The sequence below is a fragment of the Ictalurus furcatus genome, chromosome 25, assembly GCF_023375685.1.
Source record: "Ictalurus furcatus strain D&B chromosome 25, Billie_1.0, whole genome shotgun sequence".
Taxonomy (NCBI): domain Eukaryota; kingdom Metazoa; phylum Chordata; class Actinopteri; order Siluriformes; family Ictaluridae; genus Ictalurus; species Ictalurus furcatus.
In genome coordinates this window covers 7,505,069-7,528,236 of record NC_071279.1, presented here as the reverse complement: position 1 = coordinate 7,528,236, position 23,168 = coordinate 7,505,069, and the positions used below count along the sequence as shown (strand labels likewise).

Below are 23,168 nucleotides of genomic sequence, written 5' to 3'. Positions count from 1 at the left end.
TTGTTTTTAGCTGAACAATGTCAAAAGTAGGTCTTCCAGTCTGTCCATGATGTTTGGCTGGTGCGCTTTTGTTTCCATATTCAAATCTTTTCATGAACTTCTTGGATTATTTGCCTAACAGTAGTTAATGGAAACACGTTGCCATTTGCCGACTTCTCGGAAACATGCTTGAAATTGGTGAAACCTGTTTATTTACGAGAACATAAATGGTGCTACAGTAAAGAGCCGGATACTGGTGTAAATTTCCAGACACCTCCGCGTTCAGATTTCAGAGACAGCCATGTACATCACTTGTTTGAGAAGCCGACTTGAGCGCTTGCATTGTGCCAGACAGTAATAGTCTTGTCCTAGTGGGAGTTCACTGCTGCGTCGTGTCCTCACTCACTCTCTGCCATTACTGTCCAGCTTCAAGAATCAGCCTCGCCAGCGTCTCCAGACGCGGCATTGTAATGAGCTTTTCTAATGCTGATTGATCATGCGTGTTTAGTATGCGTTGTGAAGGGACCGAGTTTCCTGCACATTGTGTGATGATCTGCTTTCCTCAAACTGGACACATTCCAGCACATTCTTCTATGTGTCAGAGAGTCAATGGTAAAATTTGTCCTCTCAGATTTGTGGGGGGGGGGGTTTGGGGGGGGTGGGGGGGGAGGAGGGGGAGGTTTGTATCCTGTATGTTTAGAAATGGAAAGTAGTATAGCTAAAGTGAAAGCTTTGCATAGCTAAAAGAATTCTGCATCTGAATTCCTGTTGCTGTATATTATTATTATTATTATTATTATTTTTATTATTATTATAATTATAATTATTATTATTATTATTATTATTAAGATAATAAGCTTAAACGTATAGGAAAATTAGCGTCTTTTTAAGAGTGACACGATATTCAAATTGAGCACATGGTATGTAAGTGCCGTGTGCATGTCGTTGGGCCCCACAGGCCTCAGGAAAGGTCCCACTGCATTGTGTTTACATGGCAGGAAGGGATCTGGACAGGGTAGTGTTTAGACATTGGGCAGAGCAAACCAGCAGAAAGCTCACTCCATTGTTCTTTATCTGGAAGCTCCAGGGCTATTTCTGTTTTCGTTGCTTAATTCGTCTGACGTTGTCCGTGAATGGAGAGGAAGGTGTGTGTGTAGCTAAATGCAAAGGGAGGGTGGGCTTACAGTCAAAGCGTCAGGCCACAGGAAATCGCAGGCCCCCACTTCCATTGTGATTGTTTGCTGTCTCTGATCCCACCATGATAAAGATTGTTTTCTTTGTTGGATTTGGCAGCATGGTGAAAAGAAAGAGTTAATGCTAGTGCCCACAGGCATGGGTGAGAATCTTGCTGAGGCTTGTGCCATCATGCAACCAGAGGACGAAGCTGAATTTTCTAAAAGGAAGGTGTGGTGGAATGTATAAATCCTTCAAGGACTAAAAACTGCAATGTGAAAGTCAGTGTGTGTGTGTGTGTGTGTGTGTGTGTGTGTGTCCATCCCCTCCTGTCTCTGCTCAGCTCTCCCTAGTAACAGCACTTGGTTATACCACTCTATCAGCACGATCGCTTCACCAGGCCATGTACAAATGCAGCAAGACACACATTGCTTGAAATCAGTGTAGTCCAAAAAACCCAGTTCTGCTTTGGCACTGAATTTATTAGATGTTATGAGGTTGTATGAGACAAGTGGACTTGTAAGGCAGGGAGTTGGCAGGGGCAAGAAATACTGAGTCACTGAAGTAGGTTGGGAATTTCTGGCTTTATGTTGGGGGTCTGCCCCTGCACTCGTCTGACATGGTGATCTCCCTTTTGTTGCCTCCTTGTTGGTACAAGTGGACTGTGCGTGTGTTTAGATCTGTCTGTGCTTGACTGTTGTGGGGGTGGATACAATGGACCAAGAAGCATTTTATTCCATCAAGTGCCTTTTGATTTAATGTTGTTCATGCACAGCTTACCTGCTGTCCTGAGTCATCCTCTCTGACCCTTCAGGTGAGGAGCTGCTGATTGAGCGACATGCTCACACAGGCATGACGAACCCTGGGGACCCATGGCAGGTCATTGTCCATCCTGGCACCGTAGCCCGCCTGGAGTACCGCGTCCGCATCAAGTGCGACGAGAACTACTACAGCGCCAAGTGTAACAAGCAGTGCCGGCCCCGTGACGACTACTTTGGGCATTACCGCTGCGATCCTTCTGGAAACATTGTCTGTCTGGAGGGATGGATGGGACAAGACTGTCGAACTGGTAAGACATGTCAAGTTGCGGATGCATAGTAGAATCCAACATGCCTTTGACATAACTTTTTGAATTGGTTATAACAGGCTTTAGTTTATTAGGACATGAATGTTTGAACGCAGGAAACCTGTTAAACGATGACCTTTAGCACCATGTAAAGAAGCCTGCCGCTCTTGGCGGTTTCACAGCCCAGTAATCTTTACTCCTCAGCCTGAAGCGAGATGTACTGTAAATGACACCTCTACAAACCTGGAGTCACACTTTCCATTAGCCGCATTAGCTCAGTTTGTGCAGGAAGTGGTGTCGTTTACACCACGTCCTATAAACAATCATAGAGCTGAATGGTTGGTTTCTTTGTGGCTGTGGATTGGGTGTTGGAGGGTGGCAGGGAGGCTGTTAAACACTAAATCACCATATTGTCTTGAACAATAAGGGTATGAGGAGGTAGATAGGGTGATGGGTAGGCACAAAGGTGTTTTTTTTTGTTTGTTTGTTTGTTTTTTTAATGTAGGGTCGTAAATATTTCCTGTGTTCAAGTCAAGGGAGCACCATGAATTCTTCCATCATCTCATGTCTGTAATGGGTTAATGTAAACAAACATGGCTGACATTTTACTTCTTGTCCTCTTTCTGCCAACCCCATCCTATATATCTCTCTCTCTCTCTCTCTCTGTCTTTATTTCTTTGCAGCAATCTGTAAGCAGGGCTGTAATCTGATTCACGGAGGCTGCTCAGTGCCTGGGGAATGCACGTAAGTGGCAGAGTGTGGTTTCATGCTCACTTAGCCCAGCTGATCTGGCTGCTTAAGATCAGCAGGCCATATGCGTGCATGCTGATAAGGGCTTTTGACCTGTTTCCTTTACCATTAATTAATCAGTGCATTGGAGCCGGTATTTGTGCAAGCTGTTTTTTTCCATGTTTGTTTGTGCCACTCTCTAAAGTAGAGCACACTGAAAGAGATATCGGTAATTAGAGACTCATTTGGTGGGGGGTTGGGGGTGAAATCAATTTTCTTTAAAACTACACTGTAAGCTTTTATAGCATTCTGTATTGCTTAGAGTATAGAACTTACTGATCATACACCAACGTGATCATTTTTTCATGGACATTAACTTGAATTGCACGGGTCGAATCCAGTCTAAATAACTCCGACCCCAAATGCTGTATGGCTCCAACAAATAGCCAGAGTATTTATTGTTAAATAAGAATCCTAACATCTGAATAGTTGGACTATGTCCATTAAAATAGTTTGGGCTGCCAAAGGTTTGAGAACCTCTGCGTTTATAGGTCCTGAGGATTTAGTATTTGAATGCACCAATGTGAAATCTATGCAGTGCCCAAGCCGTCTGACAAGCATTCCTACATGTTCAAATTTGAAGCATTGAAATGATTCTAAGTTAACTCGAGTCATTCAGTCGTTTCTGTCTCATTCTTGCAGATCATCCTAAACTATATGGCTTAACATTTCAGGTGTGTGATTTCCAAGCAGCCCAAGATTACACATCTATATGTTTCCTTGTTCTGTTTTGTTGCATGCTTGGTGTGTTCCAACATGATTGTCTTCTGAAGCAGTTCATAAAAATTAATTTAGTTGGTTATCTTATTTGGAGCAGAGGAAAGAGTGATGCTTCCTCTGCTGGAACTTGCTGTGGAATCCTCTGACGTCACCATCCCCTCGGTCTCTTCCTGTCTCTCAGCCTGCGCTTGGCTAGCCATGCTTCCTAAAACCACAGGAAGAGCCTGGAGCCTCCTTCAAACCTCATTCAGTCTCCCTGAAACAGGCCCCAGAGCACAGCTCAGCTATGCAAATTTCTGCTGCCCACTGCAGAGTGTGGAGTCTGGTAGATGCATGGGTGGACCTGTCACAGGGTCATCAGACGAGGAATGTATACTGGGGCAATGATGGCAAGGTGTTGAATATTCTTTGACATGCAACACCAAGGCCTCAGCCGTTGGGAAGCTGTTGCTGCAGTGGTATATTTGGGTGACCCCATGTCCTTAGGTTCCCCCTGATTGGCATTTAGTGCAGGAGAAAAGAGTGCCATGAGTGCTGTTTGAGCTCTGAACATCCTCAGGAGATTGGGAGGCAGGTTTATTGACTGTGTTTGCTACCAACCAAAAGGAGGATGTTGGGAGGATGGTGGAGCCCCCACGCCCTGCCGGATGCAGTGATCTTGCTTCCCTGCTGTCATCAGGCCAGTTGGTCAGGGAAGGAAGGAGCAGAGGGAGTGGCCCATTCGGAAGTTGCAGCCGCTCTTTTCATTGGAATTAAATTGAAAAGACGTTACCTAAAGGCAGTCAGAGGCTAGGTTTTGTTTGTTCAACCACACCATAGAATTAAGCCGAAAATGATGGAGGAATGTGTATTCAGGCCTTCCGGCTGCAACACATAAGGCTGCTGCAAGTATCAACGTATGGGCTTTAGAGGCTTGTTCCTAACGATTGTGGACTTGTCTTAGCACATTATACTTTTATTTGCCAAGTCGTTTCTCTTTAGAGTGAACAAGCTTACGTTTGGCAGCGCTTGGCAACGCTGAATGCCTCCAAGCTGATGCGGGTTTTAGTTTTCCTCATGAGTGCTGGACAGCCTTCATGTACTGGTAGTAAATTTGTATCTGGAACAAATGCACTCGAGGGTAAAATATGGGCCAAGGTTCATTTTGCTGCAAAAGTGTTGCACATCATTTAGTGAAGTTAGAACCCAATTTGTGTTGATGCACCGAACACATCTTCTTGCCTGTCTATCATGTATGGGAGGCCATTAAGAATGAATGGAACAATATTGACACATCTGTGGGTAAGAGGGTGTCTGCAAATTTACCCCAAAGACTAAAAGATCTAAAGGAAGGACTGTTCTGCATTAATTCTTATTTTATTTGATTTCGATCATTTCTTGGTTGTTAAATTTTTATTCGTTGCTGAATTTCATTTACCTTTTTTTTTTTTTTTTTAAGCCCTGGGTCAAAAAAAAAGAAGCTTTTTACCCATTGATGTATCAATGTATTAATGACTTCCCAAAGATGATAGACAGGCTATCAAGAAGCTGAGTTTGGTTTATTCACCTGAAGTTGAAGTTGAATGAGCTGCAACACATTTGTGGGTGTACTGAAATGAGAATTCTGAGTGAGGTTTAAGCTTTAAACAAACAATGCACAGGGAAAATATGAAATAAAAATAAGTGGTAGACGGGTGATTAAAATGATGGGCTCTATGCATGTTACTGGACATGGATTACTCTTTAAAATGAAATGATGGCTCCCTCACAAGGAATTGCTGTTTTAAATTACAAGCGTTTTCCCCTGCAGTTCAGCCTGGTGTCTTTTCAAAAAGTACTTTTAAAATGTTAAGGATGTGTACTTTTGATATTGCATAAAGATGCCTGGGTCACATGCAAACTGTGGCTCTGTGGCTGCCAGGCACTGAGGTACAACTACAGGAGCCATGTCTCTGCAGGCAGCAGCCAGAGTTTGGCCGTGTTTGTCCTATAGGACTAGCATCTTAAAATAGCCCTCCCCAGAAATGACAAGACAGCTGAGACAGACCGAGAGGGAGAGAAAACCACTGGCCTTGGAATAGCAGAGTGCTGCTGTAAACCAGTGATTAGCTAACTCCTCACCGTTGCTGCTCCGAACCCCCACTCTGGCTCCAACCAACACACCAAGCATGTGTTTATAAGCTTGGAAGTGTTCGTAACCTTTGGCACCCTGCTCAGATTGGGTGTCTGGAGACACCACTTTACCGTAAGGCATTGGCAAGAGACTGCAGGCTTGTTTCGTCATCCGTCATAGCGTTGCTCTCGTGGTTTTCAGGTGTAACTATGGCTGGCAGGGTCAGTTCTGCGACGAGTGTCTGCCCTACCCGGGCTGCGTCCATGGAACCTGTGATGTCCCGTGGCATTGTAACTGCGAGAAGAACTGGGGTGGACTGCTGTGTGATAAAGGTAAGGATAATAGCAGTAATATAAATAATTTGATTATCACACACCTACAGTATACAGAGGTATAATAAGAGGTTAAAGGGTACGAGAAAACAATTCAAAATCACATAGTAATTAAATAAGAAATCAGCAGGAGTCGATTCACATTTCCAAGGCTTCAACAGTTCTACATAGACACACATTTGTTAGAATTTTACAAAATTTAGCATTCAGTGCTTATATACATACCAAGGCCAAATATCAGACCATCCAAAACGTAGCTGCACACCAAATGGAATTCCACCCACTTCCATTTAGCTGATTTTGTTGGCTGCAGTGTCAGCATTGCTCGTAGTCATGTGACCGAGCGCACCCGGCAGTGTGCTGGATATTGATGTCGTGATTGGAGTGGAGCTCGGACATCTGATCCCCCGGCCGACGTGCGTCCTGGAAGGCGATTAGGAATGTGAGGCGGCTGTGAGGTCGTCAGTCCCTGCTCCCCGTGGCCCTCTCTTTATTTATTTACCAGGCTTTATGTGCTAGGCCTCACCGTATAAGGCACGCTGGGAGCATGCAGACCCTTTGCCCATGGTTAAGCAGCTGCCTTTCCCAGAAAAAGATGTCCTCATAATTGACAGGCGGTGTCAAAAGGGTTGGAATTTTTTACTGGTGAAACTGTTTGGGCTCAGCTTGTTTCAGCAACTGCAGTTTTGATTTATGGGCAAAAGTGTAACTTGTGTTTTTATTCTCTGTACAGATCTGAACTACTGTGGGACGCACCATCCCTGCGTGAACGGAGGCACCTGCATAAACTCGGAGCCGAACGAGTATAACTGCGCCTGTCCTGAGGGATACTCTGGCAAGAACTGTGAGATAGGTAAGTAAATGTTGTGCAGCACTCATTTCATGCACCAGGTTGCATGGATGCTGAAAGTGGTCAAAGGAACACTGCTAGGCAGAATTATTAACTGCTGATTTCTGTGGAACTGTCTTTGCAGCTGAGCATGCCTGCGTTTCCAACCCATGTGCCAATGGTGGCACCTGCCATGAGGTTTCGTCTGGCTTTGAGTGTCAGTGTCCTCCAGGCTGGGAGGGTCCCACCTGTGCTAAAGGTGTGTATTTGTATGTCGTCATAATTATGTATGTGATTTTGGGGTTCGAGTCATCATGTATTAGGCTCCTGGATGCTTAATCAGGTCTAGCTGAGGGTTTGTGTGGACCTGGATTACAGCGAAGTAATCCTGATGATTGACAGATGATGAATTTGCATAATCTGATTTGACTTAGAGCCATCTTCTGAAAATGAGAAATGTCGCACGTCCCCCTTACTTTATCTTAATTCTCGATGTCTCTTGGATGACAGCCTATAACATTTTATATTCGGAACTCCCTTTTCCCCTTCTTGCATGTTCCCTCTCCATGTAGCTGTCAGATTTCCCCAGCCCGCATGCAGAGCTGTTTAGCCGTTACCGTAGCAACAGGACGGGCGACTCTTTATGATTTTGCACCTGTGCATATGCACCTATTTGTCACCTATAGTGAACATAGAAAATGGGTTGTCTGCTGCCTTCTTTTCATTGCTGCGTTTGGCTCCTGAATGTCCTGCGGTGTCCCTGTGCTCACGTGTTATTCGTACCAGCATCAGAAGTGCGAGGATCGGGCGGCTAATCCTCTCACTAGCAACTCTGCTAGACTTTGGATTAATCGTTCTACAGTGTGAAGTCAGAGGCGCTCTCTTTCTCTCACCGACACACTTTGGTTTTTCTCTGTTGTTTGTGTCTGTCTCTTGGTGTGTCCCCTGTCTGAGTTTACACTGATTTTGCTGACCACCACCCACCACATAATCACAGCGTTTCAGTGTTTTTATATGGAAAGCTACTGCTCATTTTCTGTGCAGTAAAATCCTGTTCATATGAATCCATTTGGCACATCGACCTCATAAGTGGTTTAATGATGAAACTGTTTTGCTCTGAGCGAACCGAGTGTTAAGAACAGCCGCTTGCAAGTTTCCAGTACACGATGTCTTATTATGGTTGTGAAGAGAGCTCTCTTTTGGGTTGGATTGCAGACATGGACGAGTGTGCCTCCAGTCCCTGTGCTCAGGGGGGAACATGTATCGACCTGGATAACAGCTTCGAGTGTCTGTGTCCTCCGCAGTGGGCTGGGAAGACCTGCAGGATTGGTAAGACTGATGCATGATTACTATAGGGCTTTCCATTGCAATGAATTGGAATTTTGGGGTCATTTTGTCAGGGTTTGAAGGTTTGTTTTTGTCTGCTTATAATTAGGGGCAATTTGTTTTTAATCTGCGCCTCTGACTGCACTGACTAATTCAATGTAATATACTCCTCCTAAATAGCATACGGTGGAAAGAGAAAGGTCATTTCCTTTAAGTGAATAGTTTACTCAGTTTTGCTGGAACTGAGGCAGATCTCATGGCGTATTGAGCGTCTCGCTGGCAAAGTCACGGACAGTGACCTGCATGACCGTATGTATTTTTTTTTTTTCCACTTTATGCGGCCTGTGAAAAGGTTCAACAGCGAACGCTGGATTTTTTTCTATAGAGCTCACTGAGTATGGAACAAGCAGCTTATATATGTAATGCTGTGATATAATCTAAAAGGAGTAATATACGAGAACAATGATTTTGGCAGGATTATAACGATAATTATTATAGTGGTGAACGGATTTGATGGGATTATAGGATTAGTCATTATTAGAACGGTCAGGAAACCGTAGCCATAATTGAAGCTGAACATAAAAAAAAATCTGCTCTGCATCCATTCATTTTAATAATCCAATAATGTATTTAATTGTAGTATTCCATGCTACATCCTACTGTCTTGATGCATCCTGTTTTGTTGGCCAACATGTCTAATGCATGTCTGATCTGGACTGACTTGGTTGACTACTGCAGCTGCATGCATGGTGGATGACTAGCAGTATGTGTGTTTTTGCTAGAGGAGAGTAATTGCTAAAGCTTTATGAGAACTAGAGCGTAACCTGGTACCGACAAGCGGAGGAAGGATAGGAGTATGTCGAGTGCACACATGACAGCCCCGGAGACGACGGTTTGTTTTCTGAGATCGGTCCAGTCTTTGAGTCCACTTGTTACATGCACTGCTTTCGTTCCCTGTCATGCTCTCGTCATAGGAAGTGCAGGATGCAAGAGAGGAAGCAGAGGATGACCTGTAAACAAGTGCGGAAAGGGAACCGGAGCCTGAGCGCTCAGTTTACGGGTCGAACCATAGCCTTGGCTCGCGTTTCGTGGCCCCGCTGCAGCTGGGAGTCAGGTTTCCCGGAGGACAGGTGCCTCGCCAGGGGCCCCTGCTGAATATTTAATCAACCTAATAAGCTCGGGCTCTGTGACAGCAGGGTCTACGAGGGTCATGCCACCCTATTTCTTTCTTGAGGAAACTTTGAAGGCTGATGAATCTTTGTTGTGGAAATGGAGTATGTCTTGCTCTTGAGAAGAGGAGAGGGTAAATTAGGAGGGTAATTAGGAGCAGACCCTGACGCAGTGTCTAATAGCCATCGTTTTGCAGATTGGAGTAAAGTTGTGAACTGCGAGACATTTTAAATGTGCTTGATGGTGGCGGGGCTACAAAGAGATATCTTGGGTTTTTCTCTACTTTCCTGGGTGTTTTTTTTTTTTTGTTTTTGTTTTTTTTTTGCCCTCCAAATTTTTCTTTCTTGTTCCTCATCCTTGCTCTTTTTTTCCCTTAATCCACAGACGTGAATGAGTGTATGGGGAAGCCTTGCAAAAATGCTTACACTTGCAAAAATTTGATTGGTGGATATCACTGTGACTGCTTTCAAGGATGGTCTGGACAGAACTGTGACATCAGTCAGTATCTCCTCATGTTCTCCTTTGCTCACTGTACCACCACTCTCTTTCCACACTCTTTAGCGTTGAGACTGTTCTCCTTCTTCTTTTGTGTCTCTCTCTATCTCTGATATCCGAGCGCACGTTCACACACACGGCTGACCTGTTCCGCAGCCAGGGTTTCCTCTCTAGGCACCCGATAACCTGGAGGGATATGTACACCACGTAGGGTGTCATAGATTTCAACTCCTGTTGCATGCTGGGTTCTTGCTTTCTGCCTAGTGGCCTGTTAGCTTGTGCTGATTGAACTAACGTTTCTGTCTTTGGCCTACTAATGCAAGCTTCTCGTCATCTTAACTGCATGCTGTTAATTATTAACAACCCGGACCCTGGTTTGTTTTCACTTTGTTTACTGTTTGGTTTACTCTTTTTCTTTTTTCTTTTTTTTTTTTTTTCCCTCATAGATGTAAATGGCTGCCATGGACAATGCCAGAATGGCGCGACCTGCAAGGTAGAACGTTCAGTTGTTGTTTCTTGATTAAAGTGGACAGTGTCTTTTCACTCGCATTTCATTTTCAAGAAGTAGTGCTTTCATCATTTGCCGTGAGTGATCATTTGGTTTATTTTCAGGAAGGGGCACTGGGAGGATACCACTGCCAGTGTCCACCTGGCTTTGTAGGCACCCACTGTGAGGTCGAAAGGAACAAATGTGCCAGCAGCCCCTGTCAGAATGGTGGTCGCTGTCACGTGGTGCTGGATAGCTTCGTTTGTGAATGCATGCCTGACTATGCTGGGATGCTGTGTGAGGTGAGTGTCACGAAGTGGGTGTTTTGAATTGGGGAAGGGTAGCTTATGAAGCCTGCCAGATTGCCGTCTGTTTTAAGACGATGCGTACGCTCCTGATGTAACATACAAGAGAGAATGTTTTTAAGATGATGCTTATGTAAAATCACGTCTCTTTTTGGTGTCCACTTGCAGATGATGTCGCTTCGGTATACACGTCGTCTCTATACCTAGCGAGAACCTAAGACACTTCATATGAATTAAGCTTTGTAATAATATTTAGTAATCCATTTTTGAAATGGATTCTGTGGCTCCTTTTGTATGATGTTTAGAAGCAAGTCTTCACAACACTCAAACAATGTCTGGAAAGCACATTTTAGCTAGAGTTGAGCTATTGCTACAGCACGGCGAGACGGATGTGACCATGCCTTGCCTGTTCTGCACTGTTCAGTAGAGTTTTGAATTGAAATGAATATGGAGTGGACACGGCAACGCTAAAAGCATGTGCTTTTCCATGCATTACACGTTTCCTGTTAGAGAGGCTAAACTGGAAGCATGCCATTAGCATGGCTTTATTTGGAGCCTTGATGCAGGGCAGATCCATGCTGCTATTCCAGCACAGGTAAAAGTGGGAGCTGGAAGGTTTTATTCCTGCCACAATGGTCTTGTTATTGATGGTCCGGTCTGGGGCCTGTTGCCACCCAGCGGAGAGTTTCTCTATGGAGTGAATCTCTATGGAGGTGCTAGAAGCTGGTCCGGAGCCAGTCTTGGCTTACTGTACAGGCTAAAAATAAAGGACGTAGTGAATGAGGCAACTCTTTTTTGGGCTGACTGGCTGGCTGGCTGCCCACGCACAGCCCAGGAACGAGAAGGCCTTGATTTTTTACGTTCAATTCGTGCTTGGCGTGCCATCGCACTCCCGTTAGCCTGCAAAGGGCTCCTCATTCACAGACGGCATGTTGGATAAACAGGTCAAATGTTTGATCTGTGATAGCCCTGTTCAAGAACATCTGCACATGAGGCTATTTTTAGAGCTGAAGCCAGAGGCGCGCAACAGCCCTGCCCTAAACCGATACCCTGTGGAATAACTGCCAGCTAACATTCTAACATTTAATATTGAGTGTTGGGTGACTGAAAGTCCAGCTCGGATGGATGCTGAATTCCCAGTCCTGGAGCAGCTTTGTATGGACTCTGTTCTTGAAGCAGTCTGCCGTTCTGTCTTCAGCTTTTGCATGGATAAGTGCTGTTAACAGGCCTTAGCCTCCCACTGTGTAAACTGAACATCTCTAATAAAATAAATAAATCGACAGAGCAGAGGGGTGGCCACAGACAGCCCTATTCACCCAAATGCAGCAGGGGAAGAATGGCCAGGCCACAGACCAACAGAACACCGTACATGGCAACTGGCAGGATCTGTCCCACTGTTTGAATTCACTCCAAGTTCATCCCTCTTGAAGATGTTTTGTGTATCATGGAGACTGGAAATATACTGCTGAAGTAGTGTGGAGCTAGTGGCTTGCACAAGGTGAACAGCGCTCTATCCAAAGTACTTTTCTGCCCTGAATTATGAAACGTTATGGAGCAAAAGGTCATCTAGCACCACTCTGTCTAAAATTGCTCGTGTGGCGTAGAGGCCAACGCTAATAAAAATGTAAACGTATGAAATTCCTGAAAGATCAGGTCAATGAGAAGGGAAGGCGCGTCTGCGTTCAGCTTTATGGTTTGTTTTGATCAGGCTGTAGCGTGAAGGTGACGTCGCACTCATAATCTGTAAGCTGCTGGCAGGCTTCCACAGCTTACACCACTCTGTTTATCGCCATCATTTAAAAAGATTAAATCATTAAGATCCAAGACCCTAAGTAAATCAAAGCCTCAGTCATCTTCTCTGTGCTGTTTATCCTTTGTCATTTTCTATATTGCTTGTTCTTTTGCCTTTTTTTTTTTTTTTTTTTTTTTTTTTTTTTTTTTTTTTTTTTTTTTTTTTTTTCAAATGTATTATTTATTTTTAAACCCCTCGTTCTCATCTGTGTGTATGTAGGTGCAAAGCCGTTGGAACTCGAACCTCTGTGAGCCCAACCCATGTAAGAATGAAGCAACCTGCCACAGCATGCTGGGAGATTTTTACTGCGCATGCACTGAGGACTATGAGGGGAAGACCTGTGCGGATCGCAAGGACCACTGCAGGACCGCCCCCTGCCAAGGTAATGAATACCAGCCCTGTGTTCTCTGTAAAGCCTTTCTCCTTCTTCCACAGTTCAGCTTACTGAATATCCTGATCTATGTTGCATCTGAATATATGTACCTGATCTGCAGTTTTTCTATTTCTTTTTTTTTTTTCCCCTCTGTCTCATAGTGATTGACAGCTGTACAATCACTGTGGCGAGCAACACCTCGGTCGGAGGCGTGAGACGCATCTCGTCCAATGTATGTGGGTCTCATGGCCACTGCATCAGTCAGCCCAGCGGCAACTTCACCTGCACCTGTGACCCTGGTTACACTGGCACTTATTGCCATGAAAGTGAGCCCTCCTGCCATCTTGTCCCTTCTTCATTTGCTTTACTGTACTCAACATGTGCTCTTACCCCAGTGACTCATTGTTTCCTCTTTCAGATGTGAATGACTGTGTGAGTAGCCCATGCCGCAATGGCGGAACCTGCATCGATGGGGTCAACTCTTTCCAGTGCTTCTGTCCTGATGGCTGGGAGGGCAAACTATGTGACCTGAGTGAGTGAAACTGGCTTCATCACCTCCTGTCTCGTCTGTCTCCCTCGCTCTTGGCTCACGCTCACTTCACTTTCCTCCCTTTTAGACGTGAATGAGTGCAGCAGGAACCCGTGTAAGAACGGTGGCCACTGTCAAGACCTGGTCAATGACTTCTATTGCGAGTGTGCTGATGGCTGGAAGGGTAAGACATGCCACTCACGCGAGAGCCAGTGCGACTCCAGTACTTGTGCCAACGGGGGTACCTGCTATGACCATGGAGACACCTTCCGCTGTGCTTGTCTGCCTGGCTGGGGTGGGCGCACCTGCAACACGGGTAAGCTTGCTGACCTCTGACGTTTGTTGTCCAAGAATGTTGGAGTAGTTCTTGCAGGGCTTCTTTTTGTATGTGTAGTGTTGTGTTGATTGAGCTAAACTGAGAATGTATGAGTGGTACTTGAGTCCATTTTGGTAATGGTGAACCCATTCTCTCTGTGTTCTCCAGCAAAGAACAGCACATGTGCTTCCAGTCCATGTGTTAATGGAGGAACATGTGTGGGAGGAGGCGACACGTTTACCTGCATTTGTAAGGACGGCTGGGAGGGACCTTCCTGTTCACAGAGTCAGTTCCAAATGTCATTTTTTGTTCTATTTAGACTTTAAATTAAAGGATCTTATGTGTTAATTATGCTATTATGTATATGATGTTAATACAAGCATTTGAGATTCAGTTCCATCTGACTGACTTTTTTTTTTTTTTCTTTCTTTCCCCTTTCTGTTTTTCTCCCTTCGTAACAGACACCAATGACTGCAACCCTCACCCTTGGTAAGTGAGCTGCAGCATCCCTGCCTCCACCCTATTTACTCTACTCTAATCAGGGCTGTTGGTGGTTCTGTTGTCCCTGCTGTCTGTGGTGACCCTCCCCTTCCCTGTACAACACCACCAGCTGTGAATAACCCCTCTTGCATGGCTTTCTGCCCAGTTCCACCCCCCCACAGTCTTGCCTTCCATTCTCTGTGAACGGATATGTACGAGGAGGAGGAGGCTGGGCAGGCTGAAGGATGGGAGGGGGTGTTGTAAAGCCAAGGGAAGATCTCCCTTAAGCCAACAGCATGGGAGAGCGCAGGATGGTTTTAATGGGGCACACAATAGAACCGATGGCCTTAAAAGGGTGCCTCCAGCGGTGAGGGCTTGAGGGATTGGGAGAAGGAGGCGGGGCTGACTCTTTCTCCCGCAGCCCTCGTTGCCCTCCTGCCATTCTACCCTGCTGACCCGCAAGCAAGGGATTGTGGATGGGGACGGGAACAGGGAGGAGGGGACAAGGAGGGCAGCCCAGCATGGGGCCAACAGGGATTAGCATCTGAAAAGTGCAGTATTGATGAATGGGATGAGGCCTTTGTAACCTTTCCTATCCTGCTCTGTATTTTTATTTATTTTATTTTTTCTTTGCATCCTTCTATATTGCTACATTTCTGCCATGAATGGCTAATCGATGCTGTCTCAGTGAATTCTGTGAAGCAAACTGTTGTCAGTAATTCTGCATTTACTCTCTTGTGCAGCTATAATGGAGGAATCTGCGTGGATGGCGTAAACTGGTTCCGCTGTGAGTGCGCCCCAGGCTTCGCCGGGCCTGACTGCCGCATCAGTGAGTATTCACAGGGAGGAAAAGTGGGAACGATGAATGCCAGATTACAGAGCATCCTGTGTACTTTGACCTCTTTGAGGAGCAAAGGTTAACCCTTGCTTACACACAGACAGAAGAGATGAATTATTCAAGCAGTGGCAGAAATTCCTCGCCGCTGTCCAGGAGCTGTCTCTTTGTCTCGTCTGACTGTTGATGAGTCTGACAGAAAATGGTCTCTTAAGGATTCCATGCATTTCTCTGACTTAATGTCTGGAAAGCAATCCCAGGGAGCTGCCTGTATGACCCATTATACATTTTATAAATTATCAGATGTTTGGATTGTGGGGGGTTTTTTGTTGTTGTTGTTGTTGTTGTTGTGGCTTGAGGGATTGCAATTTTCAAATATAGTTTACTCTATATATTAATGTATGATTCTTTCCTCAGACATTGACGAATGCCAGTCATCGCCCTGTGCGTACGGAGCTACGTGTGTGGATGAGATCAACGGCTTCCACTGCATATGTCCACTCGGGCGCTCTGGACCTCGATGCCAAGAGTGTAAGTTGCTTTTCAGAGCTGCTTTCCAAGTATAGACTGAAAATCAAAACCTTGTGCTGTACTGCTCTAAGCTATGAGAAGATTTTCATGAATTGATTTAGTATGAGTCGATTTAGAGATTATTTGTTGTGTGATCCAGTCATAGGCATTGGGAAGACGTGTCATTATACTGGACTGCAGTTCCCTCATGGTAGCCGCTGGGAGGAAGACTGCAACACCTGCCAGTGTATTAATGGCAAAGTAGAGTGTACAAAGGTAAATATTACTTTCCATCACACTGTTCTGACAAGTCCGTTATTATTCTCATCCTGTCTGTATAGGAGAGTGCTGTACTGGTTATATCACCATTTCATGGGGCAAGCAATGCCTCTGGGGACTACAGTAATCGGGGAACAGGACACATGAAATGCACAGAATAAATACATCGAATTACACATGTTTATACATAGAAACAGCTCATCACATCAGTATACAAATATTATGTGCAGACACGCAACATTGACATTCAGAGTGTGTAGGATGGGAGTTATTGGGTTTAGTGTAAGTGTGTAGTTATTCCTAATCATTTCAATGGAAACATCATGGATATTTTCACTTGTGGGTATGACCTTTGACCTGTGTAACCCTCGGTCAGGTGCTGTGTGGCAGGCGGCCGTGCCTACTTCCAGGAGCCCCTGGGAGAGAGAATCACGTCTGTCCAGCAGGTCGCGAGTGCCTAGAGCACAGCTTCCTCACCTGCCTCTCTCCCCCATGCCACCACTGGGGCTTCTGCTCAAGTCCTGACACCCCACCAGCTGTTCACACCAAGTGTGAACCCAATACAGACTACCTGGGCAACAGCTGTGCCCGAATTACACTCATCTTCAACCGGGACAAGCTACCAACAGTGAGTTTGGGATTAATATTCTGATTGTGTAGCTGTTTGTCTTTTTGATTTAAAAAAAAAAAAAATCAAAAAAAAACATTCCACAGCAGCTTGTCTGAATTTAACAGCTGATTGGCAAACAGCATGTTCTGTTGTTAAGTACTGATTCCTCTCCTAGGGTACAACAGTGGAGAATGTGTGCTCGGAACTGAGGTACCTGCCTGCTACACGGAACCTCGCCAAAGACGATGCCCTATTGGTTCTTTGTGAACTCTCCTACTCCAACCAGGATGCAGTAGAGGTAGCCATGGTGAGTGAATTGCTTTAGTCATTTTTATCGAAAAGTGTGTAAGATAAAATTTGTGTCTGCAAATGGCTGTGGAGTTTACTGATTACTACATACACTTCAATGGTGTGGCTTCCACCGAGTTACTTTGAAAGGTGTTTATATTTGGTACACTATATAGCCAGAAGTATGTGGGCACCTGACCATTAAACATCCTATTCTAAAACGATGGCCATTAATATTGAGTTGTTCGCTCTTTACTGCTTTAACAGCCTCTACTCTTTTTTGAGAAGGCTTTCCACTAGGTTTTAGAGCGTGGCTGTGGAGATTTGCCCACAAGAGTTCGGGCACTGATGTCTGGCCAGAACGCCTGGCGTGAAGTTGCCTTTCCAGTTCATCCCAATGGTGTTCAGGAGCATTGTCATGCTGAAACCTCTTGATTCCAACTTTGTGGCAGCAGTTTGGGGAAGACACACGCATGAGTGTTAGTCATGTGTCCACATACTTTTGGCTGCATAGTGTATACTACCACTGCAAATTTGGTCTTTAAATTGAAATTGGCTATGGTATATAAAAGTTTATAATTCATCTCGAGGATTCCCACAGACATCCTGTCCAACATCCCTGTTACTTCATTCTGTATTTTCCTTCAATACACAAAGTCTCTGACTGGAGAATGGGACGTCGGTAGCTCGTTCTCCTCATTTTCGTTTTACAGAGATTGGTTTAACTGACTGACAGCAGCTTGAGTCTTGAGATTAATAAATAAACCTATTAGATATAACTATTTGGATATTCTTGTTCAATCATGCGCTCCTGTTGGTGTACTCCTATTTGTGAGGTGCGTAATACACATAAAGCTTTGCATTTCAGCTTTTTTTTATGAGTCATTGTGGCTTATGTGGATTGCTTTTACTTGCCTTTACTTGTGTATGGATTTATGTGCTACACACATTATAACAAGCTGACTCACAGCTTCAGGACCTGCTGAGGTATGCAGAGCTGCACGTCTTTGCATGTTGGAGTTTTCATTTAAAAAAAAAAAAAAAAAAAAATCAATGGGATGAAGGAATGAAATGAGAGAATGATCGTAATCACTGCAAAGATAGGCTTCCTCATTCCTCTTATTTGAACTTGGTTGAAACTAGTTTATTTTAAACCACGTGTTAAACACATGACATTTGCCGTCCAAAGTGTCTCCCTACTTCTCTCACAAAGCGTACATTTCTAAACTACATATTTACATGACTGTATTCGACAAGTTTGAACCGGGTCTCATTCTCGCATTCTCCATCAGGACTTCCTGCAATGTGTCATCCTCCTGTCTTGCTGTCAGGCTGTCTCTCCACCATGTGTACACACACACACACACACACACACATACATATATACACTCCTAACATATCCAATGTTGGCTCTGTGCAGTCCTTCCAGCAGGACGAGCAGCCTGACCACAGTCGGATCCAGGAGGCGGCCAGCACCATCGTCAGCACGCTGTCCAAGCGCCACAACAGCACCATCATGCTGGCTGTCATCGAGGTCAAAGTGGAGACGCGGGTCGTGCCTCAGTCTGTGGGTGAGTATCCACCAATTCACGCAGATTAAACGGCTATGACAGGAGGGCGCCTGGAGACCAGAGGCCGTAAAGCCAGTGTGATTCATCCTCTTTACTCTCGCTGTAGCTGACACTGCATGGGAACAGCATGACTAAACTGAAGTCACTGTCTGCATGCTTTCAGGCAGTAATGACTCCTAAAGAGTCCTAAATGACAAGGCATTCTCTAATGGAAGTGCAGTCATTTTTAGGAGCCAGAAGGTTAAAAGGTGCATCAAATCTTGAGAAGCTTTGAAGTAGAAGAGGGTGGATTCCGTTTGGAGTCTGGTTTCTTCCTCGTCATTGTCATGGTCAGGGATCTTGCTCTACATTTATACACTGTTTTGCGACTGTCTGTCTGTTAAAAGTATGATACAAATATAGGAAAGCTTTCTATACAAAGTGTCGTTGAATTATGGTTAATTAATTGGTGATTAATTATTGTATTAATGATTGCCTGGTGTTTTCAATAATGTGTTTCAACTATATTTTAAGTGCATGTCACTTCAAATGAAAGTTCTATACAGTGTGTGTTGCAAAAGATATTTGTCATAATTAGTCAGTGCGTTTACATGGACAACAATAATCCACTGTTAACCCGATTAAGACAATACTGTGATTAAGAAACTACCATGTAAACAGCTATTTTTAATTACCTTCATTTGATTAAGGTCACACTCGAAGTAAACACAAATTGAATTAAGACGTGGAGTATTCCTGTTTTAGTCGCATTATCGACATGTATTACAGACATGTACACACCTTAATCACATTATTAACATTATTAATTATTATTTTGCGACAGGACAGGATCAAACACGGCAGTGCTCAACCGTTTTACGGCGAACAAGAGAGTACGGCTGCGTTCAAAACCGCATACTTGCCTACTATAGGCCTGTAGTGGGGAAAAATACATGTATCTCGGCTATTATATAGTAGGTAAGTATGCGGTTTGGGACGCAGCCCACGGCTTCAAGCAGTCGTCTATTTGCACGTACAGCATGACAAATAATTAACTGCACTTGAAGCAATCGTAAAAAAATTTAATAAAAACACCCAAACTTTATACGGTCCCATAACGAAGACGAACTGTATGTTGATACGTGAAATTCTGGGGGGACATCGGACGACGTGGCGCGGTGACGTAATGACGCAGGCCGTTAATCTAATTATGTCCTATAACATGTAAAACGGGTACATGAAAGGAGTATTCTAAAAGCGTCTCGTGTAAACACCTTAATCACAATATTATCTTACTCGGAGTAAGGTCAATAATTAGATTAGTGCTGTCCATGTAAACGTAGTCAATGTAACAGGACCGTTACAGAACACGTTTACACACTCTAATGAAGAAAAAAAACTTTTTATTTGTTTTTATTTTTATATACAGATTACCTAGTGCCTGTGCTGTGCGTGGTCTTCTGTGCGCTCTGGGTGTTCTGCGTGATCGTGTGCGTGTGGTGGACGCGTAAGCGGCGAAAAGAGCGTGAGAGGCGCGAGCGTGCACCTGTGGAGGAGAGCGTCAACAACCAGTGGGAGCCACTGCGACCAGTGACACGGCAGCAGTACAAGGACAACCGCGATGCTGAATACGAGCGCGTCAAGCTGATGGGCAACACCGAGCGGGCGTGCAAAGGCAGTGAAGAAGACCAGCTGGAGGAAGAGGATGGGGAGGAAGAGGAACTAGAGCTGTGCGAGGAGTGGTGTGGGACAGAGGGTGGCAAGAGGCCCATCCAAAAGTACTCGAAAGCAACAGTGCAAGTGAACAGCGAGCTGATCTGCACCACACGCAGCAGCAATGCGCCCCTCAAAGCTCCTCACCGGACAGCCCACAGCCACAAAGACAACCGCTGGAAAAACACAAACAGCGCCACTGGCCAAGACCCCAAAGAGCTGTATGTATAGACGCTAAAGCACAGACCCGGGCACAGAGACAGGCTCTTTTTCTGACGAAGAAAACAACAGACTGTTGAGTTCGAGAGAGAGACGGAGAGCTTATTATTATTATTATTATTATTATTATTATTTTCCCCTCTTTTCATTTTCACCTTCTTTTTATTTAATGCGCTGAGATATTTTGAGTCCGAGAGACTTTTTTTCCTCTTGAAACATTATTTTTTTTATTTCTAATGTACAGATGAAGTGAATTTGTTTTACTTTATAAGAAAAGGTGAAGAGATGGCCACTTTTTTTTTCTTTCCTTTTCTTCAAAATGTACTGCTGAAAGGAGTTTGGCAGGAAATCAAGGAAAAAATATAAACTGTATAAAGACTTTTTCGTTGCTGTTTACAGTTGATTCTGGTTTTGTTCTATTGTGAGTGGCCTGTATTTTTGGATGGGGCTGCCAGTGGCCCTGTGGACAGAAGTAAGAACTTCTTGTAATTTTTTTATTTTATTTTTTCTTCTTTTTCTCATTCATCTCGTCACCTCTCCTTACTCCATGCTTGCCTTACTCAGCTCACAGGTCGGCGCCTGCGAAGTGGCCTTGTTTTTTCTCGTGTCTGTTGTCTTGGCTGAACACTCCTTAAACGATAAAGGATTGCAGTATTTTGAGTTGGTAGCAAGTGCCTTCTGACAAGCCCGTTGCGTCTCTCGCTGCCGAGATCAACCCCAATAGATCACAAAGGGAGCTTGTCTCCTGTTTTGTACCACCGAGGTATTTGATCAAAGAAAGAAAGAAATCTGTAAATAGTTGTACATAGTAAAGGAGTCGCTGTATATTTGAATTTAGTAAATTAAGACAAGTCACACTTTTTTTATTACTATTATGATTGAAATTATTATTATTATTATTATTATTATTATTTGTTATTATTATGATTTGGGTTTTTTGTTCGTTTGTTTTTTTACAATGCCATTCCTTTTATTTATGCCAGTTGACATAGGCAGGTTTTATACAAGTATACAGCATCCCACAGTCAGAACAGTAATGTAATCAAAGTTTCTTTCTTTTTTTTTTTTTTTTTCTTTTTTTCATGTTGTCGATTTTTGTTTTCACATTGATGCGAGTCATTCTTTAAATTTAGGTGGTATATTGTGGCGTGTGTTTTTTGCTTCCGTAAAAGAAATCCTCTGTGCCCCTTTCAGCTTCTGTCCTTCCTTGCTGTCATAGAATTCTGGAAACCTGCAGAAATTCCTAACATGTGTCGAGGCCTATGGGGTCAAATGCGCCTTTATTATGGGTCTGGTCTCCTACGATGTGAATCTGTTCTTGCTCCATCTGCTTGCTCCTGCCTTTTTTTTTTTTTTTTTTTGTGGCTTTATGAAGGGAACAAATTTTGTTGTAAAGCGGTTTGTATTTGAGGTACCAACTCCAAACAAAAATGGATTACCTCAGCAGTGGCTGACTTTGTTTTTTTTTGTTTTTGTTTTTTTTTTTCCCCCCTTTCATTTTCATGTTGAATATGTAGGTGGCTTCTTGCTGCCACATATGAGAGGATTCAAATAAAAGAATTGAAATATTAATCTGAACAGCTGGTGAAATAAGAAACCCATATAAAAAGCTGAATGAGCATTATGGAAAGGACTGGGTTGGGGTTTGAAGAAGATTGGAAAACAAACAAAAAAAAATGTATTGCGCGGCAAATGTTTTGGTTCATTTAGTTGAATTTATGTTTGTTCTTAGAAATAAATCAAACTATTTATTAAAGCATTTTATAACAATATGCTCAAGAAAACCATGGTGTTGTGGTATTTAGTATGAAATTAGCCTATGAAGATGTTCTTTTTTTATAGCACTTCTCTGTTAATTTCTAACTTTGCTATGGTTATAGTATTGGAACAAAATAATGAAACTCTGGGCTGAGTTTTATAATAAATTGGCCGTATAAATAACCCTACGTGCCCTTGCTGCAGCCAGAGGTGAGCAGCAAGACGATCAATACGGGAACGGTCGTCGTCTTCTTCCAGTCAGGACGGCCCTGTGAGGAAACGACCAATAGTAACGGCTCTCCTGTTGTCGGCTGACTACACGCAGGCCAATGGGATCTTCTGCTTTCTTGTGGCTTCATCCATTCTGAATGTTTCATGAGGATCCGTATGATGATGCTGAGAGTTTGTTATGGTTTTGTCTCATGAGTTGCCACTAATGGGATGCTTCTCCGGTGGAATAATGGTGTCAGGTTTCACATCGTGGAGTGGAGGGTTGAGGCTGTGTAGGTGTTTTAATACTGTATTTTGCTTCTTTTATAGTGGTACATCTAAACGAATAGCAAGGGGCAATTGATGTAGAATACAGCAGTGGAGAGACAGCTGATGAATAACTGTACAAGTGTGCTTTTCCGACATAATTATGAGTATTATGGGCTTGTGTTTAACATCTAATAAGCAGGCAGAGCATTATTTTCAAAGGCCTCCAGAATTATTTGCCTAATTGCAAAAAAATATTTGTTTTAAAAAATATGTAAAACAGTAGGAGAATCTATTTATTTTCATCGTTCTGAAAATAACCTGTCTAATTCTCATTAGAACTATTTATTCAAATAATTGTAATGTCTCTCAAACATATTAAACCTCTAAAGAATATTTAAAATACATGCAAACAAGTATTTTTGAAAACATATTTTTTTTTATTTGCTCAGTCTTCAGGAACTCTTTTAACCTTGTCCTGTTTCCCTGGGGTAAAAAAATGGGGTTGCACACACACGCATTATAAAATCCCTTTGTCATCCATTACCGTGGGGAAAAACCAAAGAACTTTTAACACGAAAGTGACTGATGGTTGTTGACATGTACAAGTCAGGTAATTTTTTTTTTTTAATTTTATGCATAAGAGGTTAAAAATACCTTTAAACACAATTATGGG

At 43.6% G+C, this 23,168-nt stretch overlaps 1 protein-coding gene across 2 annotated transcripts in view; it reads left to right on the top strand.

Annotated features, from left to right (window-relative positions):
* The window catches only part of jag2b (jagged canonical Notch ligand 2b), a 36,776-nt gene extending 16,241 nt beyond the window's left edge, over positions 1-20,535 (top strand). The window contains exons 4-25 of one of the 2 annotated variants that reach the window (XM_053613853.1): positions 1,967-2,221; positions 2,902-2,962; positions 6,021-6,151; positions 6,885-7,004; positions 7,126-7,239; positions 8,196-8,309; positions 9,861-9,974; positions 10,418-10,464; positions 10,584-10,760; positions 12,775-12,937; positions 13,090-13,254; positions 13,347-13,460; positions 13,546-13,773; positions 13,942-14,058; positions 14,235-14,262; positions 14,997-15,082; positions 15,506-15,619; positions 15,759-15,874; positions 16,254-16,505; positions 16,663-16,794; positions 18,196-18,346; positions 19,755-20,535. In XM_053613853.1, the coding sequence (XP_053469828.1) occupies positions 1,967-2,221; positions 2,902-2,962; positions 6,021-6,151; positions 6,885-7,004; positions 7,126-7,239; positions 8,196-8,309; positions 9,861-9,974; positions 10,418-10,464; positions 10,584-10,760; positions 12,775-12,937; positions 13,090-13,254; positions 13,347-13,460; positions 13,546-13,773; positions 13,942-14,058; positions 14,235-14,262; positions 14,997-15,082; positions 15,506-15,619; positions 15,759-15,874; positions 16,254-16,505; positions 16,663-16,794; positions 18,196-18,346; positions 19,755-20,269 (3,314 nt within the window). In that variant the 3' untranslated portion in view covers positions 20,270-20,535. The remainder of the gene's footprint in view (positions 1-1,966; positions 2,222-2,901; positions 2,963-6,020; positions 6,152-6,884; positions 7,005-7,125; positions 7,240-8,195; positions 8,310-9,860; positions 9,975-10,417; positions 10,465-10,583; positions 10,761-12,774; positions 12,938-13,089; positions 13,255-13,346; positions 13,461-13,545; positions 13,774-13,941; positions 14,059-14,234; positions 14,263-14,996; positions 15,083-15,505; positions 15,620-15,758; positions 15,875-16,253; positions 16,506-16,662; positions 16,795-18,195; positions 18,347-19,754) is intronic. The other variant, XM_053613854.1, reaches the window with a different exon arrangement.
* Positions 20,536-23,168: the final 2,633 nt, after the last annotated feature.